The sequence below is a fragment of the Cricetulus griseus genome, chromosome 3 (genome assembly GCF_003668045.3).
Source record: "Cricetulus griseus strain 17A/GY chromosome 3, alternate assembly CriGri-PICRH-1.0, whole genome shotgun sequence".
Lineage (NCBI taxonomy): Eukaryota > Metazoa > Chordata > Mammalia > Rodentia > Cricetidae > Cricetulus > Cricetulus griseus.
The window spans coordinates 193,154,214-193,170,943 of NC_048596.1; the positions used below are offsets into that span (position 1 = coordinate 193,154,214).

General features: G+C 46.4%; 1 protein-coding gene across 1 annotated transcript in view; it reads right to left on the minus strand.

The window, feature by feature from the left end:
- Window positions 1–3,137: 3,137 nt before the first annotated feature.
- Window positions 3,138–16,730, minus strand: part of Cdyl2 (chromodomain Y like 2) — a 175,182-nt gene continuing 161,589 nt past the window's right edge. The window contains exons 4-7 of the mRNA XM_035441700.1: window positions 14,425–14,597; window positions 8,457–8,667; window positions 5,153–5,296; window positions 3,138–3,296 (exon numbers count right to left, since the gene is read on the minus strand). Of these exons, the coding sequence (XP_035297591.1) occupies window positions 3,138–3,296; window positions 5,153–5,296; window positions 8,457–8,667; window positions 14,425–14,597 (687 nt within the window). The remainder of the gene's footprint in view (window positions 3,297–5,152; window positions 5,297–8,456; window positions 8,668–14,424; window positions 14,598–16,730) is intronic.

Consider the following 16,730-nt stretch of genomic DNA (forward strand, 5'->3'; position numbering starts at 1 on the left):
AGACTTTATTTTTAAGCAGGAAAGGGTTATCTAAATAGAAGAATGTCCATGTGCAGAGGTGGTCTGGCCATCGTAACCATAATTCTTCAAAAGTCCCCTGGGATAAAAGCATCTAACTCCAACAGTACCCTACCATCATGCCGGAAATTGCCATCACCAAGGTTGTGGCAGACAGGGGGAGTCCCAAGTGGCTTTCTAGAAGAGACCTTGACTCAGAAGAGGCACTCTCTACTTCTCACCCATAGCTGTCCTTCCAAATTCAAAGGAACTCTGAGTTGGGCCTTCCAAGACCATCTACAATTCTTGAAGACTTACTCAGGCCCTAGGAAAGGACAACATGGGAAAGAAACAAGGAAGGTAAAGGGACAAGCAGAAAGACCTCATGAGAGGAGAGAGGACACTAGGGTACAAGATAGAAGATGGAAACCAGCACCCTACCTCAATAAAGCTTTTAGGGTAATCTGAACACAACCACAGGGCTGGTACTTTCCATCCCAGTTCAATATGCTGGAAGTTGTCTGCACTGCAACTACACACTACCTCAACAGCTACCCTGAAAATAGCCATTCCAGTGGTTTAGCTGGCCATGCAGCAGACTGTCTAAATGGCTTGTGCCCAGGTGTTGGAACTACCTTAGGTAAAGGACTTGATGCAAACAGATGAAACAGTCTTAAAATTAGCAGTGTGAATTCCATCTTGGAAATAGTATCAGGTCTACCTCAGTCATCGAAGTCCTTGATACATTCAGAGGTTTGGTGCTCATCAAAGATCCAAAGCTAAAGCAATTCTGATTGTATCAAAAGAAATCAAAGACGGATGCTGTTAACAGGAATTTATAAATATTCTCTTCCATTTCCAGGAAGAATTCTGTCCCCTTGCCTCCCTATGGACAAAACTGTCTTGATTAGAAAGCACAGGGGGTGGGTCCTATAGAGGTGTTAGCAACAGTGAAGACATGTACAAGGACAAGGGCCATCTTAAGGGTGTGAGGAGGTACATGGAACTCTTCTAATGGAGAAGGTTCAACAACAGATACCTGGTAGAATCTGGTGTTCTCCCATATTAATTCTCTATACCCCAGTCTACAGCTCCTACAGTGTGCTACTAGGACACCAGGGAGCTACAAGTTTCAATTCCATTTTCCTGTGATTGAACACAGTCAGGGTGGTTGTACCCACAGGCTCCTCATAGCCAAGGTGGCACAGGCTGTAAGAGAATGGAGAAGTGAAATTCTCCAATTCATCCTTAGCAAGATCATCCTAAGGACCACAAGGCCAAGTACATGTGGGAGCCACTGTTTAGAGGGCCACACCACCAGTTCTCATACATTCAGCTACCCGTGTCATTCAAAGCTCAAGGCCACGCATTCCTTCCACTTGTGACTGGGGTAGCTATTCCCATTCAAGAGCAAGCAGAGACCCAACTTCCCCTCTTTGTTGCCACCTCCCCTCCACAAGCTGGACCAACTCAGTGCTACATCCCATTGTCTACAAGGAAGGGCAAAGAAAGGGAAACTCAGTGGGAAATGGAGAGAAAGAACAGAGCTCAAGCTTGGAACACATCTAGAACTATCCAGGCACCCTGATGATCTCATTTTCTCTGTGCATATCTCAAATAAGTTTGAGGCTCCAGGCACAATGGGTCCCTTCCATTTCCTGTACCTTTATCCACTCAAACCCAAACTCCTCGCCTCCTTCCCGTGCAGGCCCAGCCACTTTAGTTGGATCACACAAACAGAGCTACAGGAGGCCTCCGGTATCCCAGGGCCATTGAGGCAAAGAGATCTCTATGCCAGATACTGCTCCCTTGTATTCTCCCAGCTAGAAAAAAAAAGACTCATTGTTCAGGCTTCTGGAAGCAAAATGGTTTGGACCCTATAGAAACTCCAGAGACTGAGTTTTCTTTCCCAACACTCCCGGAAGGCCAACCAAGACATTGGCATCCATATGGGAGGAAAGTTATTGGAAATCAAAATTCATTCATCTATCCCAGAGCAAAAGAATGTCTCACCCTAGGCAATGTTTCATCCTGAAACAGGACTGCACCCCCATACTTTCTTAACACCACACATTTAAGGAGTGGGTCCTGTTTTGAGACCATTTGGGGTGACAAGAGTCCTCTATTCTCCTTAATGACAGTGAGTGAAAGAGAAAAATGCCATCATGACTTGTCCAAAAGCAAGACTAGAGGACTGGAATCATGCTGTAAGAGAGGATCTGTCACAGCGTTACTCATTTTAAACCCACAAAAATCCTTCCATTCTCATCTCTGAACTTTCCACATGGCTCATTGCAAGAGTGCACCAAACGGCATGAACCTTGAATAGTATTTGGTCCAGGGTAGTATGAAAATAAGATCTGTGTGAACAATAGACTTCATAATATATAAACAAAAATAAATAAATAAAATAAATCCGAATAAAGAAAAAAATTTCCTAGTAATTCATGTTTTTGCAAAACTAGCTTTACATATAATACACATAAATTATCAGAATTTCCACTTACATTTTTTTTAAAAAATATATATTTAACAAAACATTTCTAAATGTACAATATCTGGGTTTGTAAATCACTCAGTTGGGTTTTAAGACCAAGCCCTAAGAGTCACACCAAGTTACATTGGAGAGGAGACTGAAGCCGGGCCTACAGGCCTACATAGTCGCGTGCTAGCCACGTGCTTGTTGGTCTGTGAATTCCCTAAGATGATTGTCCCCGGTCCCAGATCATTTAATCAAGAACCATGATGGCCTCATCTCCAAGTTGGAGGCACTGTGTAGACACAGCCTGAGTCAGAAGGATAGGGGAGGTTGATCTTCCCCTTCTGGACCATGGTGTTAGAGCTAGCGGGGAAAGGGCAGCAGTGCCTGGAAGAGCCCCGGAAGGTGTAACCCTGGGAATCTCTGTGGCCGGCTGGGATGGGGACACGGGGAGGCCAAGGGTACTGCATTTCCCACCTTGCACAAAATCAAACCAATGAGGAACAACCAAAGGACACGAGGAATGGACACAACCCTAGGTGTAAAGACACACCCTGACAAACTCTTGGCTATGGTGGACCCTGGGCTCTGATGGTAGAAACACAGGGCCCAGCTGGAAGTCAGGTACCCTTGAGCAATGGGGCTCAGGAGCTGGGGCCCTTCAGACTTCATAGATTTTGTCCTGTAGGTAGCTGAACAGGGAGTCCAGGCCTTTGGATGAGCTCCAGAGCTGCTTCAACATGAGGCATTCTTTCTCATTCACATCTTCCAGCACTGACTTCAGGAAACTTCGGACCAGGCATTTGGACTCTTCTAAAACCTGGAAAGATACCCACAAGTTAGGTTAGTCAGCATTAGGCTGAGTTCTGTCTTTATACCCTTGCAGTGTCCACAGCCAGGGGGAGGATTCATCTTGAGCCCAGGTTATCTAGTTTGTTTATTAGCACTGTCCTGAATGGCTTCCAAGTGGTCAAGGTGTTGAGCCCTCTATCCATGGGATGACTTGGGGAGAAAGGCATGGTCTCAGGCCAAAGGAGCCTTGCCTTTTATCCAAAAGTGATATAATCAGTACCCCCCCTCCCCGTGTGTGTGTGTGTGTGTGTGTGTGTGTGTGTGTGTGTGTGTGTGTGTGTGTGTGTGTGTGGTATGTGGTATGGTGTGCATATATATGAAGGCCTAAGATCAACATCTTCAACTGTTCTTCATTTATTCTATGAGACAGGGTCTCTCACTGAATCTAGTGCTTGCAGATTGGGTAGAGTGGTTAGCTGGTGAGCTCATGAATCTGCCTATCTTTGCCTCCTCAGCACTGGTGCATCTGTATATACATACATATACTACATATACAGACAGTACATATATACACAGTTTCTGGAGTATCAACTACAGGTCTCCATGCTTGCACAGCAAGCACTTTACCCATAGAGCTGTGTCCATAGCCTCTTGGTGCTATTTTTCTATGAGTTTCACAAGAAAGTTAGCAAAACACTGTTTTGAACTCATCCCATGCCATGAATGGAGTTATTTGTATTGAACACCCAATCCAAGGATCACTGTGAATAATCCCAGTCATTAGTTCAAAGAGAATCTGCATAAAATCTGTAAGGTACAAGGTCCATATTCCAATATGGAGACCATCATTACAGGGTGAGCTGCACTACTGTTAGGGTGCACACACACAGTAGGTATCTAGTAAATGGCTGATGAGAAGAGGTTGAGTGGATGCCCATGCCCACAGAATCTGGACATGTAGGTGGGATACTTGTGGAGGGAGAAGGCATGCAATGCAGGGGTATGGCCCACAGAACCAGCCCAGCACTCTGTTTCTTAAGGACAAGAGTATAGGACCTTATCCTTCAGTGTCATGTCTCACTGGGGAACTGGCCCTGAGGCTTGAATCCCCTTTTACCCTCAGAGTCTCTGTCATGAAATCAAAATCAACATTTAATTAAACCTGGCACCTCTGTGGAGGCCTGGCTCATCCCTTCTTTACTGCACCTCTGCAGCCACAGAGTGATGTTTAGATGTGATGAGCACTAGGCTGGACAGAAATAAAACACAGTGGCAGTGTTCTCTGGTCTCTTACCCTGGGCTGCTTTCATCCCTTGACCTGTACTGCCCTGGGCTCTCCCTTTCTTTGGAAGATTTAGCTTGGTGTTTCTGTGAGTGCTCAGGGCTTTCTCTCAACCCAATGCTTGCCGCTCAATTACAAATCTCTCCCATGAGCCTTTTCCAATTGGGTGTGGATGAGAATATGCAATATCCCGGCATTTTCCTCTAATAAGCTGGGCTTTCGGTGCCAAGAGACAGTTTATCCAACACTGCAGAAAACCTCTCACTGACTCTGCAGGTCCTCTGGGGGATGGCTCAGTTGTCACATAAGCATGAGGGCCTGAGTTTGATCCCCCCCAGAACCCACGTAAAATTCTGGGTATAGTGGTACATACTTAAAATCCTAATGGTGGAGATGTGGTAATAGGAGGATTTCTTGGAGCTCACTGGTCAAACAGGTGAGCTAAACTGGCAAGCTCTGGGTTTTATGAGAGATCTTGTCTCAAGAAAATAAGGTAGAGATGACTTAGGAAGAGATTCCAAGTTGACCTCAGGACTCCACCTGCATGTAGGCACACAAAATAACTAACATAAGGACAGGACATGAACAACATAGGGACTTACCACAGCACTGCAGGATGCCATCTCCTTCACCCGCAGCATGACTTCCTGGCTGAATGTCGTGGGCCAGAAGACCTGAGACACAAGGCCGCGGCTGCATGCCTCCTGGGCAGTGAGTTTCCGCCCACAGAACAGCATTTCATTGGCCTGAAAGAACAAAGGCGGGGAAAGCTGAGGGCACAGAGCTCTGCCCTTGTCCCTTAGGGAGACCTGGAACAGCTGTGCATGAGTGTCTCTGCTCTCTGAGGCAGCATTCATAACCTAGGGTCAGATGCACTGTATGAAATGCATACACCCATCTGTCACAGCTTTCATTAAATTGTCAAAAGAAGCCAATGGGTTTTCTGAAGCTCTGTGAAACTGACAGTAGCCGATCCTTGGGTGGGTATGCACACCTTTGAGGCTCACTTCGGTGCTGATAGCCTGGCCCTGCAATGGTCTAAGAAGGAGGGGGTGATCTACCTACATGTTAGCACTTTCCAACAAAGATAGTGAGACAAGTTCCTCCTCTCAGAAGAGAAATTAGAAAAACTGGATGGAGACAGGGATGGGAAAGAGATGGAATGAGGGAGAGTAAAACTCTTACAAGATCCATTAAGCTTTTAAAAAATAAGTCAATTAAACATACCTACAGCATTAGGGACCCAAAGGTAGAGAAACATCATCTGGTGGCTTGGGGCTCAAGTACTATGCAGTTAAGAGGAATGGAACACACCCTCCTTGGCTGGGCTGCCTCTGCACCCCACTCCTCAAAGAATTTCCCTCTGCTTTGAAATTGGTGGCTGTCATACACAGTGCTTCAGGGGTTTAAATGTTCCCCAAAGCTCTGGATGTTCAAGGATTTGCCCTTGGCTTGACTCTTTGAGGGAAGTGGTGAACCATTAAGAAGTGGGGTGCTTGGCAGATGGCTTAGGTCACTGGAGACAAAGTGTGTACTTGAAGGGGACTACAGGACCCTGGTGTGTCTCTCTCACTCTCCTTCACAAGGCCAGGAACCACACAGAGCTCAGCTGAGGACACATGGCCTTCAGCCTATTCTAAGAGTCATATAAAAGACTGAGGGTGGGAAGGCAGAGACAAGGCCAGACAGTTTAAATGTGGCCACACATTTAAAGTTTATGGCCACAAAAATGAGCAGGAACTGTCTGGAGAGAAACTGACATGAGTGGGAACATGTGACTGATGTCAATTGGACAGTGTTCACCTCCCAGCTTTGTGCCACAACCCGTAAGGCTGAGAGCCACCTGAGACATCCTACAGTGCTTGAGTCCAGATGGCTTCTAGATCCCACCTGTTAGCCTACAAGAAGTGATACCTAAACCAGGACAGGCTTAGAAATAGGAACTCACCTGGAACAGGACTGCCATCTTCCATGTCCTCAAAGGAAGCTGAGGAAAGTGTGTCTGGCTGAGAACATAGAAATGCACTTGCCTGAACCTACACCATGGGAGATGTGCGGCATGTAGGCCTCAGAATACATGGGGGTCTCCCAGTCACCTCCAACAGTTTTCTTTCAGTGCTCACTTTGAAAAGAAATGTGAGTGTTATCTAGAAGCCCAAGGCAGCTGGCAAAGCTGGGGAACCACTAATAAAGACCAAAAAGAACAAATGACACGCGCTAGAGCTATGAAAATATCAACATGTTTGGTCCCTATTCAGACTCTGGACAAGTCACTTAACCTCACAGGCTCTCCTCCATCCCAGAGGCATTCAATAGCCTATGACTCTGGGCTCCCAGCTGTGGCTGGACTAATGGAGATGGGGCTGGAACAGCACCTGGAATGTAGTTCTGCTTTATGACATGCTGGGCTGAAAGCACAAACTTTGCAGTGAATCATGAGGATCCAAACTCTAGGACCACCATTGTACCATGTGGCTTTATGTGTGTGTGTGTGTGTGTGTGTGTGTGTGTGTGTGTGTGTGTGTGTGTGTGTGTGTGTGTGTGTGTGTGTTGTGTGTGTGTGTGTGTGTACATATAAGTGTATAAGTCTGGAGGTCAGAGGATAACCTCAGCTGTCATTCCTCAAGTCCATTTACCTTGTTTTTGAGATGGGTGTCTCACCCTCAGCTGTCATTCCTCAAGTGCCATTTACCTTGTTTTTGAGATGGGTGTCTCACATTGGCTTAGAACTCACCAGGTAGTCTAGGCTAGCTTGACCAGCAAACCACAGGGCTCCACTTATGTCCCTCTTCCCTGTGCTGAGATGACAAGCACCTGCCACTATGCCTAGACTTTTTTATGTGGGTTCTGGGAGTTGAACTCTGGTCCTTATGTTTGTGTGGCAAGCCCTTGACCAACAGAGCAAACCCCATAGCCCACTGCACTACTTTAGACAGCTCCCTTACTCATCAGAGCCTTGGTCTGACATATGTGTTCATTGGTAATAACAACTGTTCACCTCATGGGGCTGTGTATGGCTTTAACAGTGAATGCTTTCTATGTCTCCTTGACACTACTGTGTGTCCTGCCTGAACTTGTCCTGCTACCACCTATGGTGGACTCAATGGCTTCCCTGGACCAGCACTGCCAGCTGCCCAACCTGGTCATGTGACAATCCCTTTGCTTCTCACTGTTCTACATACATTATGGAAATATCTACATTTTCACAGGGGTGGAGACAGCTTTGTCATCATTCAAAGTCTTTCACTCTTCTTGCATGGATGCATGGCTAAACTGTACTTCCTGTCTCTCTTACAAGGAGGTGTGGCTACATGATGGTGTCCTGGCCAGTGATGTGTGAATGAACAGAGGGTAAGCTCAGTGAGCCTTGGCTAGAAGACTCTCTGGGGTGATTCCCCCTGCATCACTGGAAAGCATGTAGATCTGATGGACAGAGGCTCTCTAGTCAGTGTTGACAGCTCTTGCACATTTGCTGGACTGTTCTAGAGGGAGAGGGAAGCTGTTGCACAGACTCTGAGAATTGTGGCTGTTGGTTACAGCACTCAGATCTCCCAAAGACATAGCTTTACCAGAGTGGAGTGAGGCAGAGAGGGGGCACTGTGCGCATGGTCCCTGGCACACAGTAGGTAAATAATAAGTAGGCATTATCATTGTCAGCTCAGCTCAACTACTCCATCAGATATCAATACCATGAAGACCTATTGGTCTGGCTTGAGATCAGCCTGGCTTCAGTCACAGCAATTTGGAGACAGCAGAGGATACCAGAGCAGATTCCTCAGGCCTAATGGATTCCTGGGTTTCACCCATAGTCCACTGCCATTTTCTAACCCCCAGGAGAAGGGTCCTGCCAAGACCCAGGCACATGCATCTCAGATTGAGGATTTATGTAGGAAACAGAAGGCTTACCAGCGCCACACCCAGGATCTGGGGGAAGGTGTAGGAGGAACAGCCAGCAGGTGTGAGGCGAATAGTAGCATATGGTGTCTGAAACCAGGCTTTCTCACTGGCCCATACGATGTCACAGAGGGGTAGAATGGATGCTCCCAGGCCCAGTGCTGGTCCATTGATGGCTACCACGATAGGCTTCTTAAACTGGATAAAGGCCTTCACGAAGTCTCTGGAAAAAGAGAAGAGCCTCTTTTAACTCATGGCTTGCATTTGCTGGACTCTGGATACCCCTGACTCTCCCGGGTGCTGCAGCACAAGTCCCGGACATCAGAGGCAAGTGGAGGCCAGCCAAGAGGCTCACAGCCTACTGCAGAACCATGAGGCTGTCAGATTCTCAGCAGAGATGGATGATGGCTAAGCACCCTGGTGTCCTAGTCTGTGCCTGATACGCTCAGTTCCCTATACCGCCCCTCTACTCTCAAAAACCATGGCCTGGGCAGTAAATTCTATGGACACCCTAGATACTGACAAGGTTGTATACTTAAAGGGAGATAAGCAGAATGTCACAGTTCTAAACAAGAGCCAAAAGGGAGGTGTCCTTCAGAAGTATCCCTCAAGGACAATTACATCTCAAAGGGAGAGCAAGTGTTCTAACATCACTGACCAAGATGTGATGGATTATGGGGAATAACTTCACTAGAGGAATTCTGTTTTTAGCTTGACGATCACTTTGAGTAATGCTGAAGATGGAATCCAAGCTTAAGATGGTAGACACCTAAGATTTCTTTAGATTCTGGGATGGTCTGGTTCTGAATTACCTGCAGGTATGCCACAGTTATCAAGGTTGGTTCTACAATGCTTATGAAAGTCTAGTGTTAGGATGGGGTAGGATCTGGGCTCCCATCAGGAAGCCTCTAGACTCAAAGCTAAAGAACAGGGTAAAGTTTACACTGCCTGACATACTGCATCCATCAAGGTTATAGTACGTGTCTTAACTTATCAAACAGGGCCACCAGAAAAAATGACTTCTTGTGTGTGTGTGTGTGTGTGTGTGTGTGTGTGTGTGTGTGTGTGTGTGTGTGTGTGTGTGTATGTGTATGTGTGCTCGTCTGTGCATGTGCAGGGGGTGGGGGTGCATGTGCCAGCAAAGACCAGATGCAGGTGTCAGACCCCATGGAGCTATAGTTAAATGATCATGAGCTGCCTCACATGGGGGTTGGGAACTGGACTCAAATCTGGGGGAGCTGAAAGCACTCCTTGCTGAACCATCTCTCAGGGCCCTAGAAATGACTTATTTTGCCTTTGAATACTCTTCACCTTTCCTCTAGCTGTTGTCAAACATCTATAAAATGTTAAAATTCATGTGGGTATGGAGAGAAGTTACTAGATGTACAGTTAAGCTAGCATTCATCATTCTTAGATGGAAAACTGGGGACTACCAAAATATTACAAGACCTTGGTCTGCCCTAGCTTGCCTCTCTGGGCTTCTCTCTTACCATTCCTGACCCTGCCTACTATGCATGTCCATAGGCCACCACAGTAATTTGCAATTACCCTATTGATAGTTTACTTGCTTTTTTGAATCTTTCTACCCCTTTAGCCCACAAGGACACTCACAGACCTGAATGAGATACTTCTATCAATGTTGAGATTAGAACCCATGAACAGACATTGAAGAAATACACTGTCTCCCAGAAGGGGTACAAAGACTGCCTCTGTCCCCATTTCTTCCTGATCTCATAATAGATGACATTTCTCAGTCATCTTTGTGGCTGGCTGTGGCCACGTCACCAAGGACTGGCCATGAGGGTAGACCACATATACCGCTTCCAAGTGAACACAGTTCCCACCATGAAAATCTCCATGCCTGGCTATCTAGGAGAACATGACAGGCAGGGACACCAGTGGAGCCACAGAATGGAAGGGTCTGGATTCTTGAGACACTATTTGGAGAACAGTCATAGAATGGATAGCAATGTTGTTTACTTTTCTATGTACAAGAAGTAAATTTATGCCCTGCTGAGCCATTATATAATGAGAGATTATTTGTTATATCAGCTAATGGTCAACTAACACATCCATGGAGCTGAGTCAATATCTTCTGTTGACAATAATTCCCTTCCTAACACTTATCAAAAGATGTGAGTGCAACAGTGATAAGTTGGAACCCAATTCTATTGTAAGAAGCATTGTTTTATATTCTGCTAAGGTGGGGACACCTTAGTATCTGTGTAAGTCATTAGGGAGCTCTCAGCTTTGACCTAAGATTGTATATAACACTTTCTGACACGAGAGACTTACTGTGTTCACTTTTAGCCCCGCTTAAGAGAGAAAAGCCCCAGTTCTACCACCTTCTGATGACTGGGTTTGCAGTGGTCATCCTCCTGGATTACCTTCCTACACTCACAGTTGGGTTTTAGATTAGATCACTGGCTTATTTCTTCTGCACATGCAACCTGAGTCTATTAGGGATATGGGACTTTCATGGACAGTCTAGGGAAGCTAAGGGCTGGGTAATTTTTATTAGACCTCCAATTTCTAAGAACTTTTGTACAATTCCAAAATCTAGGATCTGAGACATGGGAAGACTTCAGACTCCTCATGCTACATCTTCCTCTGGGTACAGACTCCCTCTGAGGATAATGAGGACATCAGCACAGCCCTTCTGATATACTGCCACATATCTGTTAGATGCTCTCAGCTACATAAAGCCCATGCCTATTAAATTAGCCTTCATACTCCATACTACTCCTTGGTAGGCATTGCCGATGCTCTCATACCTTACATGATGACAGTTCAGGAACCTACTGAAGCCCTCACCCCTTCCAGAGGTTTCCATTTGAGGACCCAGAGACTTTTGCTCTGTGCAAGGCTAGTAGGGACCCCGGAGAAAGTAATGGGTTTGAATCACACACAGCCCTGTCCTTCCACCACCAGCTGCTTCCATTTCATTTCACTGCTGTAAATGTGCCGTATGGGATCCTCCCATCCTTTTTCTCTCACCTCAGGCATAAGATCTCTATTGCAGGGCCCCAAGGATGCAGAAGCCAAACAGCAAACAGGATATTGCATTACAGACACAATGCTCAGATATCTGATCCCACTTCAGTGGCAGGGCTGGGCTTAAAGGACTGCTTTCTATTTTCTTCAGCGTCCAAGACCCCAGACTGACTCTGGCCCTTTGCAGATCCCTGTGCTCAGCCCAAGCCCTGTGTCTGCAGCCTGATATGGGATGCCTGATGTGCATGGAACACCAAAGGAGACAGTCTTGAGGTCAAATCTCAACACTGCCCCTCAATAATGGTCAGAATTTCCCCTCTATAAAGTGGGAAGACCAATGCCAGGCACCCATAGAGCTAAATGAGAATTATACATGATTAGCACATGCCCAGCACATGAGAAATAGTGGATCAGACTGCTGTGATCAGGCCTATGTTTCCACATGTAGCTCTCATCTGATTCATGGTGGTCTGGGGTCCATTCTCCTAGTCTAGAGAAGACTCAAGCAAAATGCTGCCACTGGGGACACCTTGAGACCCAGGTGCCCATTCCCTTTAACGAGAGTCAGGACAGCCAGAGCCCCGTCAAGCATTCCATGAACACCAGACATACATGGCAACTGTCATTTAAGGCCCACAGGGATCTTCAGAAGTCTACTCTACAGACACACTGGCCTGGAATTCACCAAGTAAGCTAAGCTAACTAACTAGCAAGCTCTAGGGATCGATCATTCTCTGCCCTGCTCTCACCCCAAGTATACAAACATCATCACACCTTGTTTTTTAATGATATATTTATTTGTATTTTATGTGCATTGGTATTTTGCTTGATGTATGCCTGTGTGATGGTGTTGGATTCCCTGGAGGTAGTTATAGGCATTTTTAAGCTGCCATGTGAGTGCTAGGAATTGAACTCAGGACCTTTGGAAGAGTGGTCAGTGCTCTTAACCTCTGAGCCATCTCTCCAGGCCTCACACCCTGTTTTATTTTTTTTTTTAAATATAAATTCTGAGTGCACGGCAAGCACTTTACCAATGGAGCTACCTCTCTAGCCCACAAAGGTAGCATTTTTTACATGTATTCTAAGTACTTAATGTGTCCCATGAGTAGCCTGCATGGGGTTATATATGGGCACCTTCCATCCTAGCAACCCACCAGAGAGCCTAGAACTGAATGTAGACGACGACTCCCATCTTCAAGATGAATCTACCACTAGCCAATGCAGAGGTAGGTGTTACTCTTCTTGGATACCATGCTGCACATGCCATCGTTTCACCTATACAGCACAGGTGAGGCTGCCTGTCCCTCAGGGTGGTCCTGATAGAGGCTGATGAGCACCCTGAGCCCTCCCCACATCTGCTATCCTCTCATCTGACATCTGCATGAAGGAAATGGAGCACCGTTCCTATGTGTGCCCAAGAGATAGCCTACCAGGGCTTGGCTGCACCCTGGAAATGGGAGTGACATTAACACCTCAATTCCTTTTCAGGAGCTGGGTCTAGGCTTCATAATCCCTTCCTGGGGAGCATTCTGCACGGGGAAGCACACAGGCATTCCTGAGCAACACTTCACTCAAAGTTGGACCTGGAATTCACACAAGGCAATATCTTCATGTTACCCCTTGCATCCTCCCAAGTGCCTGGTGACGACATGGGAATCCTCCTCTGCTGTGAGTCAACCATGGGACAGTGAGACTGGAGGCCCTGAAGCATCCCCAGTGTGCAGCCTGAGGTCCAAGACCCTACATGGAGTAAATGTTCCTGGTCTTGGGACCAAGGACCGTATCTCAGCTGTGGATTCTCTGTTTCCTTGAGCAAGGCACAACAGCAAGTAACTCTTTCCTGGAGTGGATCACTGAGTGACCACTGCTCTCAAGCAGCTGAGTGACCTGGCTGAAGAGTTTGTTCATTTGCTTTTGTTATAAATAATTGGGAGGATCTAAGCATACAGCTCAGTAGGTAAAGTGCTAGCTTTGCAAGCATGCCCAAGGACCTGAGCTTGATCCTCAGAACCCTTGTGGCAAAGTAGAGCTTGATGGCATGCACTTGTAATCCAAGAGCTGGGGAGGTGGTGACTAGTACCCCGGGGCTCACTGGCCAGCCAGCTTAGCCTGCGTGGCAAGCACCCCAGGCTAGTGAGAGACCCTGTCTTAAACAACAAGGTTGACATCACGTGGTGTATAACATCTGAGCTTGATCTCTGGCCTCCACATGTAGGCACATGTATCCACATATATACACATGCAGCTACACACACATTCACATGTACACACACATAAAATAAACAACATACACATAAATGGGGAGATAATCATCCTGTGTCCTGAAAGGGCTACTAATGGTTGTCGCTGTGTGTCACCATCAAGACCCCCACAGACTTAGAGAGGCGGCAATATTTCCAATCATAATGTCTACCAATGCACAACAGCCCCAAGTTCTCCCCTGTCTTCCTATACTTGAGTGACATCAAGTACAGAACACAGGAATATGTACACAACCAAAGACCCTGCCACTAGACGGAAGGCAGGAGCAAAAAGCACCACAGGCACTGCCAATGCAGGCCTTAATGTGAAAACAAACAAACAAACAAACAAAAAAGTGGGTGGGAGTGGGGAGTGGAATGCAGCCCAGAGAACAAAGCATGCCTGCCACTGGGGCAATAGACAAAATGCAGGCTGCCCAGCTTAGGTCCACAGTTCAAAAACGTAAATGGAGCTGAGTGACAGAGCATTTGCCTAGCTTGTGCATGGCCCTGGGTCTGATCCATGGCATTGAAAAAGAATCAAATTTCAGATAAATCAAAAATAATTTTAAGATGTAGGTATGTCCTGCTGTCCTAAATGTTGCCAGGGATATACTTACACTAAAAATAAAATCCCACATTGTTTGAAATTTAAGTTTAACTGAGCAGCCTGTACTTTCATTTGCTAAATTTGGTCATCGTTGGCAGGCTCCCAAAGCATTGATTCAAAGAGAAGCTGGACTCACCTGATGGCTTCTGCGATCCGAGTGCTTTCCTTTCTCCGGTCATTGGACAGCCGGCCGATCAGGTAGGAATAGTCCAGGCCACTGCAGAACACACTGCCCACTGCACTGAGCAGCAGCAGCTTGCTGTCATCCGTGGCCGCATTGCACAGTGCTCGACGCACTTCCTTCATGATCTGCAGGCAGAGGTGAGTGTGCAGAGCTCTGAATGTCTGAGAGCACAAGCCAGACCCAGGAGAAAAATCTTGACAGAACAAAAGCCTTGCAACACCACCCACAATGCTAGCACAAGGATCAACTTGGAGGTCCTGAGGTCACTGGTCCAGACCTGGGAGCCTGGCGTGGACTTGGTCAGTCTTTATGAACCTCTTCAGACCCACTTCTGGTATTTGCGGCTGAAGCCCTTACAAAGTGTGGGGAAATTGTCCTGTGTACAGCGTTGGTGAGCTACATAAGCCTCTAGATAGTTCAGTTAATTTTTTTTCTTTTTTTATCTCCCTAGATCCTTGAAGGGGTTATAGGTGGCCAATGGTTAGCAAGTTTTAGTATTGCAATATGGCCAAGCTCATGGTCTGCCATGTATTGTCCACAAGATTGGGGATTTGCTGGTCTTAACATCTAGAATTCTTTCCAGGCCACACATCCAGGGAGGGACAGTAAGTTCTGGATTAAGAACATCTTGTTCTCCTCTTCATGCAACCACAGGGGAAATTTCACTTGTTTGCCCCAGCTAGACTATGATTTGAACAATGATCAGAATGTTGTCTTTCTTAGCCCCTGCTGTATTCTTGAGACTACCACATTGCCTGGAACAGACATTCAAAAGTGACCTGCTGCAAGTTGGTAACTCTCACAGCTTTTGCCTCCAACCTTAAAGGAATCCTCTGTTTCCATGCTTAGAAGCCTCACTGAAGGCAAGACTGTCTTGAAGCACTTTGGCTCTGACATCTAAAACCTCTGGTGAAACAGTCATTTGGCTGAGGGGCAGCTGGGAAGCTTTTCAGTGTGCAGTAGAAAGCAGACCCCCCCCCATTTCCCAGGCTACTGAGGTCGTCACAGAACTAGGGGCTGCAGTCGATGTCCTGTCACACACATGCCACAAACACTGGACACAGAAACAGAAGCAGCCTACAGGACCTCAAAGATAGGCACTAGATGAGACCACACCTGTGGCCTCCACACTCTGACTTGTTCCAGTCACATCCCTGTCGTGAGTACGGCCCATGCTGCCTACACAATTTTTCCTGGGAGCATGGGCATTCAGGATGACCCCACAGCAGTGTGGCCAGGATGTAAAATGCAGGCTGCCCGGTCAGGAAACTTACATTGTAATCTAATGCTAACTAGTCTAGCCCTTCTTCAGCCTTCCCACATCATCGTCAGAACAAGCTGCTTGAACTTCTTCTTTAGGTAAAATCTCCCATGAGAACTTAAAACCCCAACAGGAAGTTCTGAGGTGTAATACCACATGAAAGAGAAATCTTCAAATTAAAAAAAGGAGGTGGTGCTGTAGAGATGGCTCAGTAGTTAAACTGGCACACTGTTCCTGCAAAGCACCCAAGTGGTGTTCCTGGGCTGTGTCAAGAGGCTCACAACTGCTTAAAACCCAGCTCCAGGAGTATGGCTTCTGAGGATACTGCACTCATGTGCACAAAACCACACCTAGATATGTGTGTGTGTGTGTGTGTGTGTGTGTGTGTGTGTGTGTGTGTAAATAAAAAGCAGTATCTTTTAAAAATTAATGCATTGGTTGATATGGAAATTGGATACAAGCTAGTGATATCCCTGGAGCATTTCATAAAAATGAGCACAGAAGTGCTTTTGAGAGAGATTGAAACCTCAGCCACATGAGGACTGCACAGGAAAATAATCCCCTCTGCAGATGAGTTCACAACAAAAAGACAAGGCATTTGAGAAATATGAACTGACATACACATGGGAGGGACACAACTTCAAGTAACATTGACCTAAGAGATTATAACAGTTTAAAATATGTTTAAAATAGTCAAACAAGGGCAAAGGGGGCAGGTAAAAAATGACAACTAACAGAGAATGAAATGAAAGGGTGTAAGGGAAGAAAACATCACACGGACAACAAAATCGTGAGTTGCTGCCTAGGTTAACATTGGACTGAACAGCTAGAGGGAGAATGAGCAAACTGGAAGATCTGAAGAAGTCTCCCTGACCCCAGATCAGAGGAACAGAAAAAACAAGTAAGAGGGTAACAGCAAGTGTAAGCCACGAAGGTTAAAACAGGTGCTGAAGGAGCCACCTTCAAACGTCACAGAGAACAGGCAGAGCCACGTCTA